We start from the raw sequence: 17,274 nt of genomic DNA, 5'->3' as shown, positions 1-17,274 counted from the left end.
ATGCTTCTCATCTCCCTCCCTTTCCGTCTGTCTGTCCCTCTCTCTGTCTCTTGCAAAAAAAGAAAAAAAAGAATCTAGAAGTTGTGTGAAAAACAAGCCTGGGCTTCAAGAGGCTTTGTAATCTTCTATTCTTTCTTTCAGAACTCTGCTAACCTGCCATGTGAACAAGACCAAGCTAATCTGCTGGATGCTAAGAGTTTAGTGGCTGAGTTATCCCTCACCCTGCCCAAGCCAACAGTTAGTCAAATCCCCACAATCAGAGTCACCTAGCTAACCAGTAGTTGACCAGAGACACAAGGCCCAGCCAAGACCAAAAGAACCACCCTCCTGAGCCCAACCTAAAGTGTCAACCCATAGAATTCTGAGGTAAATAAATGTTTTTTAAAACCACTAAGTTTTAGAGTAGTTTGTTATGCAGCAAAAGTTAACTGATACATAGCAAAACTAAAATAAACCCAAATCAGGCTTAGTGGTCTTCAAAGTCTGAATCTGGCAATTCAGAATACAATTCTGAATATTTTCCCTCTCATATAAGTCTGAACCCCTGTATCCTGGGAGACACAATTATTAATCACAATTCTATGAAGCCTGGGCAGAGAAGATTGCCATGCTTCTGCACCAACCTAGCACTGCCAAAGATCCTCACATTAGGAAAATTGTAACATGCTAATTATTAATACATAGATTACAATGCTTCATTTTAAACTACAAAATAAAAGTAAATATTTTAAAAACACAATCCATCTATATTCAAATTTTATCCGATACACATATATAATAGCATATAAAAGTATCACCTTTGCCTGACCTGTGATGGCACAGTGGATAAAGCATCGACCTGGAATGCTGAGGTTGCCGGTTTGATACCATGGGCTTACCTGGTCAAGGCACATATGGGAGTTGATGCTTCTTGCTCCTCCTCCCTTCTCTCTCCCTTCTCTCTCACTCTCTCTCTCCCCTCTGTCTAAAATGAATAAAATCTTTTTAAAAAAGCATCACTTTTTCTCCTATTATCATGACCAGCAACAGTTGCCATATTCCAGAAGAGAAGACTCAAAATACTGTGATGCTATTGTGTAGTAAACCACTATTCTTAAGGATTCAAGTTCATTGGCAAACTTTATCTGACCAATAATCAGAAAAATATGGTATATAATAATAAATCCCACATAGGTGATATAATCCTCATGAGAAGTTATCAAGTTTTCATTCTATAATGGTACCTCTTGTGATACCTTAGATGCTCAATTAGAAGTTGAACATCTAAGTAGTCTAAGCATAGCAACCATATTGCCCTCCAGGAAAAGGAGTTCAAAGCTCATTTTTGGTCCTCTCACTATCCCTCAACACAAGTAGTGGAGGAGTGCTGAACTGATGGATAAGATTACCAAACACTGGTTGAACCAGTTTCTAGTGGATGGAGCCTTGGGAATATAAACATCCTATATCCATAGAAAGCCTCTTTATAGATTCAGTCCCTCTGAAGCTGGTAGTTTTGAGGTGTTTGTTTGTTTGTTTGTTTCTTATTGAAATGGCAAGTTATGAAATCTGACTTTGGCTCAAAGGAAATGCCAAGCCATTCATCAGAACAACAGAAATGCTTTGTTATGAGTTCCAGGTTGCCTCTACCCTAAACTTTGTGGACTAGCCCTGGTCAGTAGAGTGCTGATCTAGAGTTTGGAGCTAATGTCCTAATTAATCAAATGTTACTCTGTCTTTTTTTTGCCAGTCTTATGCCTGTGTATCATTTCTGGAACACACAGGATGGTGAGACCAAGGCAAGATTTAAGTATTACTGAGTCCCCTGGCCTATTACTACCATAATTAGATCTTCTAATAGTATTTGGATCTCAACTTCACCCCTAACACTGATATAATCTCAGTAAACAGAACAAACATATGCTCTGGGAACTGATATTTGCAGAGCAAAGGTCCAGAAAAGAAATTAAGGTTCAGTCCTCAAATGTGGAAGCACTGCTTGTATAGGTTTAGAATATAATCTCTCATGTTAACAGGTAGGTGTTGATATTGGTTTAAATATTTATTTAGAGATAGGGTAGTCTTGTTCATGACTTCAAACTGCAGGAACAGCAAGATCTACAGTATGACGTAGGTCTCCCTAAAATAAGCAGTGTGACATGTTTGGCATAGTAGATTGTTTGATCTAAATAGTCATATAGCCAACTAGATGGCAGGCCCAAATTCTGTTCCTCTTAATCTTGTGCTAATCTGCATCCATGGGAAAAGAGAATGACAGTGAGATAAAATTCTGGGTGTCATGTGCCTTCTCTAAAGTTTTCTGAGTCCCTTCTCTACTATACGTTCTCATATTGACTCTAATTGTACATTAGATAAATCCTCATCTATGAGTCTGTGGAAAGAAAATAAAGGATAGACTAATAAAAAATAACCCTAAGTGATTTGCAAGGCTTAAGAGAGAATACGTCCCTTGCAATGCATCTTCATTGAGCATTGCCAAGCATGTATACATGGTTGTCATTTCAGACTTCAGAGTGTGGATGCAATCATGGCAGGGAGGTAGCATTAACTAATAAAAAATAATTGAGCCTTTTATTGCATGAGGAAAGTAGCCTCTTAGAATAAGGTAGAGAGGAAAATTTAATGAAAGGAAAAAAGTCAAAAATACATTAAATAATGCCTATACCCTGAATTGCCTTGGCTTTGAAAATTGGTTTGGTTTCAAAATAGTGGAAGGCCCTTGGTCAGCAGGAAGAATGATTTCAGGATATTTTAAATGACCTAAAAACCCTTGCCCAGGAGATAATTTAAGCTTTAGTAGTGATGGAAAACAAACCAGGAAAGAATTAGAAAATGAAGAAAACCCAAAAAGCTTGAGATCTTAGAAATCGGAATAGACACATATAAAAGTAAAAAGGACATGCTTACAAAGATACACCCAGACATAACTGCAATCAGCTCTCCTGAAGGATGACCATATTAGTAGAAAATAAGAAATTATCATATTTCAGCAATGATCTCACATGGCCAGTACAAAAACTAAGGGGTATTTGGAGACAAAATTGATTCTAGGGGAGAACTGAATACAGGATCAATCCCCATTGATGATTGTCACACATTAAACATCCTAACAAAAATGGGACTTTATGCAAAGCTCTTTTCTGTCTAAGATATAGCAAACAGGCTTTGTTCGTAACCAATGTAGTAGATATGTCAGTTCAAAACTGTATTCATAATGAGATGTAGGCAGTTAGACAAGGAAGTACTTACCATAAACCTCATTATAGATATATGGGGACCCTCAAAAATAGTCAATATCATTTGGTAGTCATACTTGTGGACAAATTCTAATATCCATACCACAGGAAGAAGATCAGAAGTTAACCAAGCATGTTTTGGTGGCAATATGGAAGGCAAGGTTGAAAGTCAATGGAAAGATATGGCTTGAATATGACCACAATGGCCTAGATTAAAATTTCCCCAGTGGAAAGCAATGTATCAGGAAAGGGACAAATAATCAGGCTACTAGACTGACTGATGGGGTGGGGGGGTCTGGTTTACAGAAACCTATGAGGTTTCTGTAATGGTTATATACCACAATACAGATAGAAAGGCTGACACTGGGTCCAATTATCTAAATGAACCACTGCTACAGGGAAGGGGCGCCAATTAGCATGAAGCACACTAACAGTCGAAGCACCATCTTTGGCCTTACCAAAAACTTGGAAACCTTCTAACATCTGCCTAATACTCATTCCCATTATCATGGCTATTGGTGATGAGAAAGTCTCATTTGTTAATGAAGTAAATCAGAACCTAGTACTTAGTACCAGTGCAGACTATTTTGACCCATTCACATTACCCACTAACTGTCCACAGAGCAGATTTTCTAAGAACAGACCAGTGATACACTACTCAGTGATTATCTCCTTAAACACCCTATTCCTATTTATGAAATAACTAGTGGTCAAGAAGAGTTATGCATACAAGATTAGTGTCTTTTTTTTTTCTTATTCTCCAAGTAAGAAGAAGGGAGGTAGAGAGACAGGCTCCCACATGTGCACTGCCTGGGATCCACCCGGCAACACCCATCTAGGGCCATGCTCACAACTGAGCTATTTTTAGTGCCTGAGGCAGAGGTTCCAGGGAGCCATCCTCAGTGTCCAGGGCTGGTGTGCTCAAACTAATCGAGCCATGGCTGTGGGAAGGGAAGAGAGAAAGAGAAAGAGAGAGAGAGAAGGGGGAGGGGAGGGGTGGAGAAGGGAATGGTCACTTCTTCTGTGTGCCCTGACTAGGAATTGAACCTGGGACATCCACATGCTGGTCCGATGCTCTACCACTGAGCCAACCGGCCAAGGCTAAGATTAGTGTCTTCATTTAGGTTTCCTCAGAAGCAGACCCTGAGACTAAGATTCTAATGCAAGTTATTTAGGATTTGACTGCAAAATACTCCCAGAGGGCAGTGAGGAAGTGATACAAGTAAAGAGAAGCAGTCAATAGTATGTTATTGCCTGACCAGGTAATGGTGCAGTGGATAGTGTCAGCTTGGGAAACTGAGGACCCAGGTTCAAAACCCCAAGGTTGTTGGCTTGAGCACGGGCTCCCCAGCTTGAGTGTGAGGTCTCTGGCTTGAGTGTGAGATCATTAACATGACCTCATGGTCACTGGCTTGAGCCCAAGATTGCTGGCTTGAGCAAGGGGTCACTGGCTAGGCTGGAGCCCTCTTGTCAAGGCACATATGAGAAAGCAATCAATGAACGACTAAGGTGCCAAAACTATGAGATGATGCTTCTCATCTCTCTCCCTTCCTATCTGTCTATCCCTGTCTGTTTCTTTCTCTCTCTTACTGAAAAAAATAATTAATTTTTAAAAAGTGTGTTATCAACAGCTACTAGTTTGAGTGACTGAAACAATCTATGGGGAACCAGAGATCACATACTTTAGAGTGACCTTGCTCAAGAGGTGAGAAAGCTGGAGTACTTATACACCAACTCCAATCAGTGATTGGTTAAGATCCACCCTCTTCCTCCTTCAGCCTATCATACAAAGGCTTGTAAAGCATTCCAGGGCCTCTGATAAATACCACAAAGAGATACTGGTATGATAATGAGGGATAGGGGACATGACAAATGGCATTATCTACATGTATCTGAACCTCATGAAAAGTTTACCCCTTGTCTATTAGGGAAGGTAGTTTAGGCAGGCTAAATAAAGGAGACATGGGATAGAATACTAATAAAAGTTTGAAATTTTATGGATATTTAAGGGTCTCAGGAGTTGATAAGAACACCTGGAGAGAAAGCAATATAGACAACAGTGTTATTGTGGGATTTGAAACTGGCCCAGGAATCTGAAATCGCTGAACTGGCTACTGCACCATAGGAGAGGAACAATGGATCAGTGGGGACTTGTGCCTGTTATTTGGGAAATAATAGCTTTTTATTTTGGTGACAGTTGTTTTACCACTTGAGTAGAGGCTTTTAAAACCAAACACCCAGCAACTAAGATAGCTGCAAATTTGTAGTTCAATAACTTCTTTTAACTGAGAAATCTCACACAATGGCCCAAATTTGGGACATCTTTCATGGGAGACTTGTGTAATCTGACAAGTATCCAACTTTTCCATATAGTATAACCATTCATAGGCCAGATATCCATGGAACAAGAAGAAACTGCAATGAAGAGAGGATACAAATGACAATTATGAAAATGAGAGATTACAGAGCTCACTATCTTCTTTTGATTCTAAGGAAATTTGGGCCTGAATATCCAATGAATCACCAAAGATGTAGGCTTTATTAGGGTTTCTGTGGGAATAAAAGGGTTTTGGTGAAACCATTCACCTCATCTTCTATAGGCAGAGGGCTTGAGTGTAAGAAATCACTTAGGGTCCCTGTTCTTCTATTCACTTCCTTCCTTTCACATTCTCCAAACAAAGAATCAGGTTGGGTAAGAACCCAATAGAATCAGTTGGACCATTTTTTCTGGCGGGCTGGATCATTGTGAACTTATAAGATTGCATTCATAGATACAGCACTCTCTTCTGCTTCCTCCAATGTTTAAGCAACCCACATGGTAAAACAACTATTATGCTTTCTCTCCCCAACATGGCTGCCAGGTCTAGTCCTATTATCCCATCAGTATAGGTCTCTTGTTTAAAATGGGATTTCTTTATTAGGAGTTTTAAAAATTCTCTATGATACTAATTTCTCTGTAGAAAGTTGACAGTAGTTTCCTATGAAGACTTGGGACATTTTATATCCCCAACGCTGTATTATTTAAACTGCGCTGTCATGTGGTGTTCATTTCATGGGCCTCCTTATAAGGCTAAGTTCAACAAAGACTCTGTACATAATCTAAGACAAGGAACAGAATTGGTGGTGACTTTTTCTCACTAAATATATAGTGTGGTCTTTAAGTTAACATCCTGAATAAAACAGATTCACAAGTTTCTGAGAATGACATCAGAGGCAACCACTGAACATTTCACATCTCTTTGGTTCAAGGCTCCTAAGAGCCATGATCAGAGAAATGGCCCCATGAAGGCTGGAAGAACTTACCTGCAGATTTTCTCCCCTTGAAACAAACAGTCACATACAGCTTAGCTATTAGTATTAACTCTTTGGGTTAACAGAGAAAGAATAAGAAGTAGAGAATATTAAATTTCCATGAAAGAAGTTCGAAAACACTAATTGTATCTGGTCCCACTTCCCCATCTTCATTCTACCCTAAGAAAAGAAATGCTAAAAGGAACCCTCATACACTGCTCATGGAAACATAAACTGGCACAGCCATTATGGAAAACAATGTGGATGTTCCTCAGAAAATTAAAAATAGAGTTAATACATGACCCAGTAATCCTTCTTCTGGGTACCTACCCAAAATTTTGAAAATATTTATTTGCAATGATATATGCTCTCCTATGTTCATTGAAGCATTATACATGGTAGCCAAAATTTGGAAACAATCTAAGCATCAAGTATCCTTCAATGGATGGCTGAATAAAGAAGATGTGGTATACAAATACTGTGGAGTATTACTCAGTCATAAGAAATGATGAAATACTTCCATTTGCAATAGCACGGATGGCTCTTGAAAATATCATGCCAAACAAAATAAGTCAGATGGAAAAAACCAAGAACCATACTATTTCATTCATATGTGATATAAAACAGAAAGCAATAAATGAACAAACAAAACAAACAAACTCATAGACACAAACAACAGTATGGTAGTTACCAGAGATAAAGGAAATGGGGGAAAGATGAAGAGGTAAAGGATGTCAAATACATGGTGATGGAAGGAGACTAGATTTTGGGTGGTGAACACACAATGCAATATAGATGTTGTATTATAGAATTTTACACCTGAAATGCATATAATCTTATTAACCAATGTTACCCCAATACATATAATAAAAATTCAAAGAAATAAAATTTAAAAAAGACAAGAACCTAAAAAAATATAAAGAAGGTAATGCTGAACTAACTAATCAGAGTCCAGGACCCTAACTGGGCTGTTTTTCAATACATGAAACTTGGGAGTAACAATAAGACCCTCTTAGCTTATCATTTTCTCCCTTTCAGGTGACTGTAGCTTTTAATTTCATGGAAGTAAAAAATTTTCAATACTTTATTTTAAATTTAAGAGCTCAGGATTGAAGTTTGGAGTCACAGAACCAGCTACTGAAGTATTACTTTGCTTACCTTTGCCTCCTTTGTAGGCTTTACAGATAGGGCACTTAAGTCAAGGGCCAATTTGGGTCCTTGACCTATTATCATCTTAATCACATCTCTTACTAGCACCCCGATTTCACCCCAACCTCCAAAAGAGTACAATAATCTAACGCCTAGTAGTGGATAAAGTACAAGGTATTCAGTCAGGAACATATCAGTAAAAATAAGAAATCTGGAGAATGAATAAAAACTTGGAAAAGTCCAGCAGATAGTGAGTTGTCATTCTAGAAGATGTATTCCTGTTTCAGAACCCCTATGAGAAGACTGAGGATGTGAAAGATGCTGACTTGCACTCAGAGAGACTCAAGATTGGCCAGTGGTATACTAAATCTGATAGAAAATGCAAAAGATCTGGTAGGGGAAGGGAGAAACTCTTTATTGATTATTGTTTTGATAAGCAACACCCTTATCCCACATTCCCAGATATTATTTGTTGTGTGTTTCACATTAGATTCTTACCCATTTTCTCTTTCCCCTTAAAAACTAACCTTGACTTGATTCATTGCATGCTCACAATTTTATGTAATGGATCCAGGTTTTCTTTCCTGAACAGACAGCCCTGTAGCAGAGGTGACACTATAAAACATTCCATTTGTTCCCCTACATTTGCCAGCCCACTTTCCCATACACAGGACTACATAACTAGTTTTAGACAATAAAATGTAAGTGTGGATGTGACATGTATCACTTCTGGACTGAAGCAATCAAGTGCCTATATGGATTATCCAGCCTCTTTTTCTCCCACAGCAGCAGATGAACAGGCCACATGTCCCAGCTGGTGCAGCTACAAAACGGTGGAGTCTCAGTTAGCCTGGAGCTTTGAATGACTGAATGGAGCAGATCCCCTCATTCTCACATCCTTCTCACCAGCAATGGAATTTTTGGTATGAGCAAGAAATAAACTCTTGGTGTGTAAGACTTCTGACGCTTTGAGATTGTTACATGAACATAATTGTATTCCTACAAAAGACATTCCCCCTTCTTCTGCATGCACAGTGCTTATTTCATATTCTTAACTTAGTCATTAATAAATCTACATGTTAAACCTATACTCTCTGAACTGGTTCTACTGGACATAAGATCACAAATAAGTCAGCAAGCAAAGCTTTAACTTTCAACCAAATACATAGTAGTGAGCAATACAATTCAGTGAACACAAATATTTTCTTACTGCACAAAAAACAGGAAATAATTAAATTTCTTATAGACTTTTCTTTATTATATTTTCCCACTTGAATATTTAGAGAATAATTTAAATGTAATTCATACTGACAGCAAGCACAGTATCAAATATTAGGGTTTTTTAATATTTTTCTGTTCTCACCCTTGATTCCTTTAGGAAAAAATATTTAGATGACCTCAAAGAAACAATTATTATGCTAATCACAGTATGAAGTAACACAACAATCCCATATTCAATAGAAAAAGAAAGCAACAAAGAAGTGAAAAAGTCTTTCTCCTCAAATCATTTTAATTTTTTTCCACAACCATATAAATTTAAAGTATGAAACAACAATAATACAGCTATAGAATCTAGGTTCTCTTTCAAAGCAGCGGCATATAAAACATAGAAAAGCTAAAACCTCAGCACAAGCTTCAAAAGAACAAGGACTGAGAGGATTTTGATGAAGACATGAAATGCACGAAATACAGTACACAAAAATACTAGAATGCATAAAATATAAAGCTACACATTTCAAGTAGAAAGCATTGTAAAATATATAAAATATGCAAGAAATCAAAACAAAAAAGATTTTTCTTAGAGTACCATAAATACACTGGAACTGGCAATTAGCATTTGAAGATGGGAACAAGAAAATAGCAGTTTCCCATTTAAAACTTTATTTCTAGGCTTTAGGATTTCACCTTCTTGACATCCTTCTTTCCAGAGCTCTCAGTAGCTGACTCTGCTTTTCTTTTCTGTGACTAAAATGGAAACAGATTTAATGTTCTGCTCCAATATGGACATTTTTAAATGGCCCAACAATGTTAAATCTAGGATGTAAATGCATTAAAAAAAATTTTAACATGAATATTCACTTAAATGTTATACTCACAATTAATGTTCTATATAGCCCAACAAACTATGTAACCCAATGTAAAATAACCTTCAAAGATGTTTCTTTTTAAGACGACATAAAATCGCATCAAAAATAGTCATCAAATGTCTACTTACACATAGTACTATAAATGTACTCTTATCTTATAGAACTACTTACTACTTTAAGTTTTCTGTGTAAAATGTTATTATGAGTGTATTATTTAAAAATTTGTATGTTAGATGTTAAAATATCACATTTCATACATTCTACAATGCACGGTTCTTTCAAACTTTAGCATTTCTGAAATCAGGATGCATCTTGATGATAAGTTATTTGGGAACAGTTCTCATTGGTACATAAAATAATGCTGCATCTTAGAGTGGAAGGCATCACAGACTTGATGAAATGTGGTAGTTTACATAACCACACTCAAATAACATGATCTATTCAAGACTACTTTAATTTGTAGCTATACAAGATTACCTGACTGAATTAAAATCAAGTCATCTTATTATTCTACTTAACTTATTAGCAAGCAAACCAAGTAAAGTTTTGCTGTCTGCTCAAAATTCTCATTTGCACTCATAGTTTCACAAAGATAAAAAAATGTATTTGATCAAATCAGAAATTCCTGTTTCAGTTTCAGCCCCATCCCACCGCAATCCCCTCCTACACTCCATGACAACTCTAGTCTCAATTCAAAAGATTTTACTTGCATTATATTTTTTCTTAAAGTCATGAGGATTATTTTAAAATACTAAGTCCTGCTCCTAGGGATTTCCTAACCATATATTCTATAAACAAATAGAAAACATGGCTGTAGTGTAATTCCTTTTCTGTCAAAAACAAACTAGCAGTTCATAAAATCAGTTTTTATAATAGGTATCATTATGGCATTAAACATAATATAAGCATTTTAATTATGTAAAAAAAATGGGATCTACCTAAAAGTTAGGAAAATGCTGAAAATTTTACCATTGGAGTTTTAGTTGTGCGTTTCTTCTTTTCTGCTCTCTCTCTTTCCTCAATTTCCATATTTTCTTTCTCAATCAATGAAATCAAAGTATTACAGCGTCTCTGGAACTCCTAAACCAAATAGTAAAAGGTTTTTAATTTCTGTAACCTAGGAATAATCTTTAAAGAATAATAATTCTTTAATTGTATAATTTCCATGGTACAGATATCTAAAGGTGGTATTCATCAGAACTATATTCATACAAACTATTAATACATTCCACCAAAATTAAGGGGAGGAAGTAAATGTCATTCAATGGGTAAGTGAACAAACTGTGGTACATCCATCCATACCATTAACTGCTCAGCAATAGAAAGGAAAGAAGTCTTGATACACACAACAATCTAAATGAATCTCAAAGAAATTATGCTAAATGGAAAAAACCAATCTCAAAAGGTTACATACATGTTCCATTTAAAACACTCTTGAAATGACAAAAGTTGAGAAATGGAGAACCTACCAATGGTTGCCAAGGGCTAAGGAAAGGGGGCAGAGTAAGTGTAGCTATAAAGAGCTAGCACAAGGGAGTCTTGGAATGGTGCTGGTCACATGAATCCACATGTGATGAAATTGCACTAAACTACATTCACATGCATGCACACGTGCACATAAGTGCATGCATAACTGATGAAATCTGAATAAATTCTGTGGATTGTAGTAATATCAATTTCCTGGTCATCACATTGTACTATATTTATGCAAGATTTTACCATCAGGGAAGACTGGGTGAATGGTACATGGGACTTCCCTGTACACTTCTTTACAACTTTCTGTGAATCTAAAAATATTTCAAAATAAAAAGTTAAAATCACATAAACAAAAAAAAATAATAAGGGAATATCTAATTGCCAAAATAAGTTTTGGAAGTACTCAGTTGACAAGAGTGAAACAGACTGCAATAGTACAGTGCTCCTCAGAGCCCTCACGTACCTGACAAGCACTGCCAACCACTAGTTAAAAGATGGAGGATGCAAGCAGTTCCCAAAGCTATTCAACCAACAGAACTCTCTTCTCACGGAACACCTTGTGGGATCAGAGTTCTGAGAAACACACCTCAGGAAACACTGCCATATTTGTTCATTTGGAGCAAACAATAGCAGAAAAGAATTTGCATTAACCTTGCCACTACTTATTTTTCACTGTCAGCAACTCCATTCATCCAATCATAATAGTTTTTATGAATGCATAATGAGCATCAAACTTATGATTCAGTAATATGGACACTCATATATATTAACTCTGAATACTTTGCTGCATTTAAGGTAAATAACAGTTTAATATTAAAGGATCAATAACATTTTAAAATACGATTCCTTTTCTGTATAAGCAAAATGTCTGATAAAATGCAAAATAGCTAAATATTCTAATGAAAATGTACATTTAGAGACAATTAAAACCTAACAAAAAATGGTCAAGTACATGAATAGAAAACTCCTAAAAATTAAAATGTCCAAGTAGTTTTAAAAATTTCACTCAAAATAATGAGCAAAATGCAAAGTAAAATCATACCCTTTTTATCAAATTAGCAACGACATGTGCATGCATGTCTGTGTGGTTTGTGTATCCAGTGTCAGAAGTTAGATGGTGAAATGAAAACTAATTCACTGATGACAAGATGCCAATGGTATGAACTGAATTGTGAACCCTCAAAATTCCTATGTTGAATTTAACAACTTCACATTGTGACTGCAATTAGGGCCCATAGAAAGTAATTAAGGTTAAATGGGGTCATAAGTGTGGAACCCTAATCCCATAGGACTGTTGTTCTTATCAGAAAAGAAAGAGATACCCACGGATATCTCTTCTCTCTCTACACTGACTTGAGAAAAGACCATGTAAGAACACAACGAGAAGATGCTATCTACAGGCCAGGGAGAAAGTTTTCACCTGAAACCAAACCTACTAACATCATCATCTTGGACTTCCAGTCTCCAAAACTGGAAGAAATTTGTTTAAGCAACTTGCAGACTAAAACACTGTATTTCTAGAAAGCATTTGAGAATATCAGTGAAGCATCTTAAACATCCCATCTCTTTATAACTAACAATTCCACTCCTAGAAACTTAATGTAAGGAAATAAGAGATATATACAAAAATTTACAAAAGAATGTTTAGAGTAGTGTTATTTTAGCAGGAAAATACTGGGACTGAATTTTTGGTAACTTGGAAATAACAACCATGTCTTATTATATGCATATATATGGAGAAAAAAACTGAGAGAATATTAACTACAGCATTACTAGTACTAGTGGTTAACAACAGGTATCTCTGAGATAAGGACCAATGGTAACCTATATTTTCTTATTTATACTAGCCTGTGTTTTCTAGATTTCTGGTAATGAACATTTAAATTTGGGGCAGTCTGTAACATTTTTAAGAAATGGAAAATACTTTTTTAAAGACAGTTTTAGCTGTCCAAATAAAAGCCAGAAAAATGGCACACAACATAGAAAATGTTACATACAGAAATATTATCAACTATCCAAGTATTTTCTACTATCTAATTCAAACCCAAAAGGAGGCAGAAAACCAAAGGTAGTCTAGCCAGAAAAAAATCCTATTAACAAGTTACTGTTTAATCATTAAAAATAACCTTACAAAACACTGATACATTCAATATCTTGCACATATTCAATTAGCCAAGGTTAAATAACACTGAAATTTTGCTTACCAAAACAATACTGGTATCTTTACTATGCAGACCAAATATTCTTCATAGTTTAATTCAATAACACACATACAAATTAAATAGCATGTTATTCAATTTATCTATTATAGAGAGAGCTAAGTTCATCCTGATTAGATTTGATTGTTAGTTTCTAGGGAGACTAGATAGAATCTTTATTTGAAGCTGATTCTTGAATCATTAAGTTATACCCTCTGGCCATTATTATTCTCAACAAGTAATAGTTGCCTGTGACTGCAGATATCTTTAGATACATATTCGTGGTTCATATAGGAGATTCAGGAAAGAAAACTAATACTTTTGAGACAGTCTTATATACAGAGAAGTAGAATATCTCAAACTGATTATAAATAGACTGTATAACAAGCTCTTCCTTCATTCATTTTAACCTGATGTTTACTACTCTGGACATAGAAAAATAATCGAACTCACTAGAGAAAGGCACCAAGGATTGGGAGAATATGAATGTTGCTTTCCTACCACAAGGTAATTGTCACTTTCTGTAGAGATACCAACGCCATTTTTTATTTACATGCTTAAAGAGTGCCTACGTAAAAAAAGGGTATCATAAACAGAACACTAGCTAAAACCAGAAATTACAAGTAGAAAGGCGAGATTACCGACAAAACAGTGTTCCACTTTTTGAATAACTAAGTAACTATGAAATGACTATAAGAAATTTCATGCTGTCAAAATCATTTTAAATAATTTTTCCTTTCACTGATATATTCTTCTAATTTTTATAAAACTTTTTATCTTCCTATTTTCCTGGGGTTACAGGGACTGGTCCATGTGACCTCAGACTGTTTTTACAATTTTATAGTCTAATTATCTCTTTTTCTCACCATTTCCCCATGCTGTATTTAGGAATTAAGATGGAGGGAGAAAAATAGTACACAAAAGCAAGAGAGGAGATGCTGAACCAATAAAGACAACAGGAAACTGTTCTGCAATGTTCATAGCTGTGGCAAAAGAAGAAAGTATTCTGTGTTCACGTATGTGTGGAAATGCTGGATTTAAAAAAGGTTTGACAAATTTCTGTATGGCAGGACTTAAGAGTGTTGCACATTCTAATGTAGACTAGAAGTGTCCAGGGCAGGATTCATTATCAGAATTTCCCAAATCTATCTGAACACAGATATGTTCTGCATATCATTTATGTGCATATCCAACTGGTTTGGTGACAACAGCTGGGAAATGCTGTGCAGTGTAAGAATAATAGATAAGGCTAAGTTTGGATCAAAGTACAATAAAAACCTAGAAACTAAGAACAAAGAACTAAAATTTTATTTAATTTAGTTGACAAATGGAAGTTCATTGACAATTTATGAGCTGGTGGAATAATGTGATCAAAGGTGTATTTTTGTGCTTGAAAATCATCCCTTGATACAGATTCTCAATAGTGAGAGTTCATAAAATTATAGACTATGAAGGTTAAATGGGGTCTTTAAAAACCATTCAAGTTGATGCTTGAATCCCTTCTAGTAGGTCCTAGTTAAGTAGTTGTCCATCATGTCTGACTTCTTCCTATGATGGGGTACTCTTTACCTCCCAAGGCTGTCTATTACACCTTTCAACAAGTGTAAAATGTTCCCTTATGCAAAGTTACAATTTGCTACCTTGTAGTTTTCAACAATCAGTTCTAGGTCTAACTTTCATAGGTACAGAAAACAAGTTTATTACCTCTTCTGTATGATAATACTTCAAATATTAAAAGGCAGCTATCATGCTTTCATCACAATCACCAACACAACCTCCAAACACACTTCAATACCATGATGGCGAACCTGTTTATAAAAACCGCCCACTTTTGCAGTGCTGGTCAACCTGGTCCCTCCTGCCCACTAGTGGGCATTCCAACTTTCACAGTGGAAGGTAGCGAGCAACCAAATGGCACCACAATTGGCCCACCATGAAAGCTGGAACACCCACTAGTGGGTGGGAGGGACCAGATTGACCAGCACTGCAAAAGTGGGAGGTTTTTATAAACAGGTTCGCCATCACGGGTGTAATACTTATATCTATCCTTGATTTTATTACTTTTTACCACTTGTCTCATGCATTCTTTTAAAATAGAGGTCAGGCTTATCAAGTTTCTTCTTTTAAATGAAAGCACTGCCAGAACATTTATATTTCCCAGTTTGATAACAGTACCTCAAAATGTCAACCCTTAAGAGAAAGATTTGTTCATTATATAGCCTTACTGAAAAAAAATACACACAGGTTTGTTTTGTGTCCTTTGGGCACAAAAATATGAAGTTACTAAAGATTCTGTGTTATTTTTGTGTTTTGGAATATATATCACAAACCACTGAAAATGTGTTAGAGCAAAGTTGCTGAGCTTTCTATGCAACTATTATACATAAATAAGAAAGTAATAAAAATAACTGAGAATAAAAAGAAACAGAGGTCAGCACATCTTTTCTGTACAGAGCAAGACAGTAAATATTTTCTGCTTTGCAGACCACATGGTCTCTGTCACAACTACTCAGCTGTGCCACACAGGATAAAAGCAGTGGTAGACAGTATAGAAATGAATGAGGGTGGCTATGTTCCAATAAAACCTTATATACTTTTGTATTTATTTTCACATGTCACCAAACACTCTTCTCTTCATTTTCTTTCAACCATTTGAAAATGCAGAGTCATTTTTGGCTCACAGGCCATACAAAAACAGGTGGTGGGCTGCAGTTGCCAATCCATTTTAAACTACAGACTTTAGATTTACTTTAAACAAATTTTACTGGCTTGACTTTTCATAATGTTTTAATGATTTATGAGCCTACTCCCTGCAAAGACACCCGTGTTTCAACTTTTGAATACTAAGACATGTATCTCTACCTTTATGTAATAGATGATGGAATGTTTGCAGTGAACAGCACTGCCTCTTAGTGCGTGGTAAACATCAATCATGTTGGACACCAAGTTCAAATATCATTTGCCCCAATACTCAGCCTCAAAGCATCAATTCAATAGGCACAGAAAGCATCAGTAGACTTGAAATGACTTATTAAAGAGGTTAAAGAAGTTCCACATCACATTTCTAACGTGCTAAAATCCTAGACACAAGGACTACCTAAGTCTGAATGACAGAAGGTCCATGCCCATTATGGTTCAAAGTCAAAAGTAGGTGAACAAAAAAACATTTGTTTCACAAAAATTTGATGTAATTCTATAAAGCCAGAATTTTCTTCTACAGTTCTTAGTAAAACAAAACAGGTGCTTTCACCTTTGCTATTATAAATCACCTATACTTTACCTCCCGAATTGGTATCTTCAACTACACAGTGTGTGGTATATTTCCCAGGTTCTCTGTCACCTTGGAACCTCTATCAAAATAACAAAAAGCAATGGCAGTCTGTGTTAAGAATCTCATGGCCCAAGCATACTGGCAGTTAAATGAGTGTTAATATTCTTTTATTTTTAAATTGAATTTGTTGGTGTCACACTGGTTAACAAAATTGTACAAGTTTCAGGTGCCCAATTCTACAATATATCATCTGTACACTGTACTGTGTGTTCACCCCTCAAGTCAAGTCTTTGTCAATCACCATTTACCCCCTATACCAGGGGTCCCCAAACTACAGCCCGCAGGCCGCATGCGGCCCCCTGGGGCCATTTATCCAGCCCCCGCCGCACTTCAGGCAGAAGCATCTCTTTCATTGGTGGTCAGTGAGAGGAGCATAGTTCCCATTGAAATACTGGTCAGTTTGTTGATTTAAATTTACTTGTTCTTTATTTTAAATATTGTATTTGTTCCCGTTTTGTTTTTTTACTTTAAAATAAGATATGTGCAGTGTGCATAGGGATTTGTTC

At 36.2% G+C, this 17,274-nt stretch overlaps 1 protein-coding gene across 3 annotated transcripts in view; it reads right to left on the bottom strand.

The window, feature by feature from the left end:
* Positions 1–8,912: 8,912 nt before the first annotated feature.
* Positions 8,913–17,274, bottom strand: part of SMARCA1 (SWI/SNF related, matrix associated, actin dependent regulator of chromatin, subfamily a, member 1) — a 106,737-nt gene continuing 98,375 nt past the window's right edge. For 2 of the 3 annotated variants that reach the window (XM_066249521.1, XM_066249522.1), the window contains 2 exons: positions 10,733–10,843; positions 8,913–9,641 (listed from right to left, as the gene is read on the bottom strand). In XM_066249521.1, coding sequence (XP_066105618.1) covers positions 9,570–9,641; positions 10,733–10,843 — 183 coding nt within the window. In that variant the 3' untranslated portion in view covers positions 8,913–9,569. Of the gene's footprint in view, positions 9,642–10,701; positions 10,844–17,274 lie in introns of all 3 variants that reach the window. The other variant, XM_066249523.1, reaches the window with a different exon arrangement.

Source organism: Saccopteryx bilineata, chromosome X, assembly GCF_036850765.1.
Source record: "Saccopteryx bilineata isolate mSacBil1 chromosome X, mSacBil1_pri_phased_curated, whole genome shotgun sequence".
NCBI lineage: Eukaryota > Metazoa > Chordata > Mammalia > Chiroptera > Emballonuridae > Saccopteryx > Saccopteryx bilineata.
This window is presented reverse-complemented; position numbering and strand designations above follow the sequence as displayed.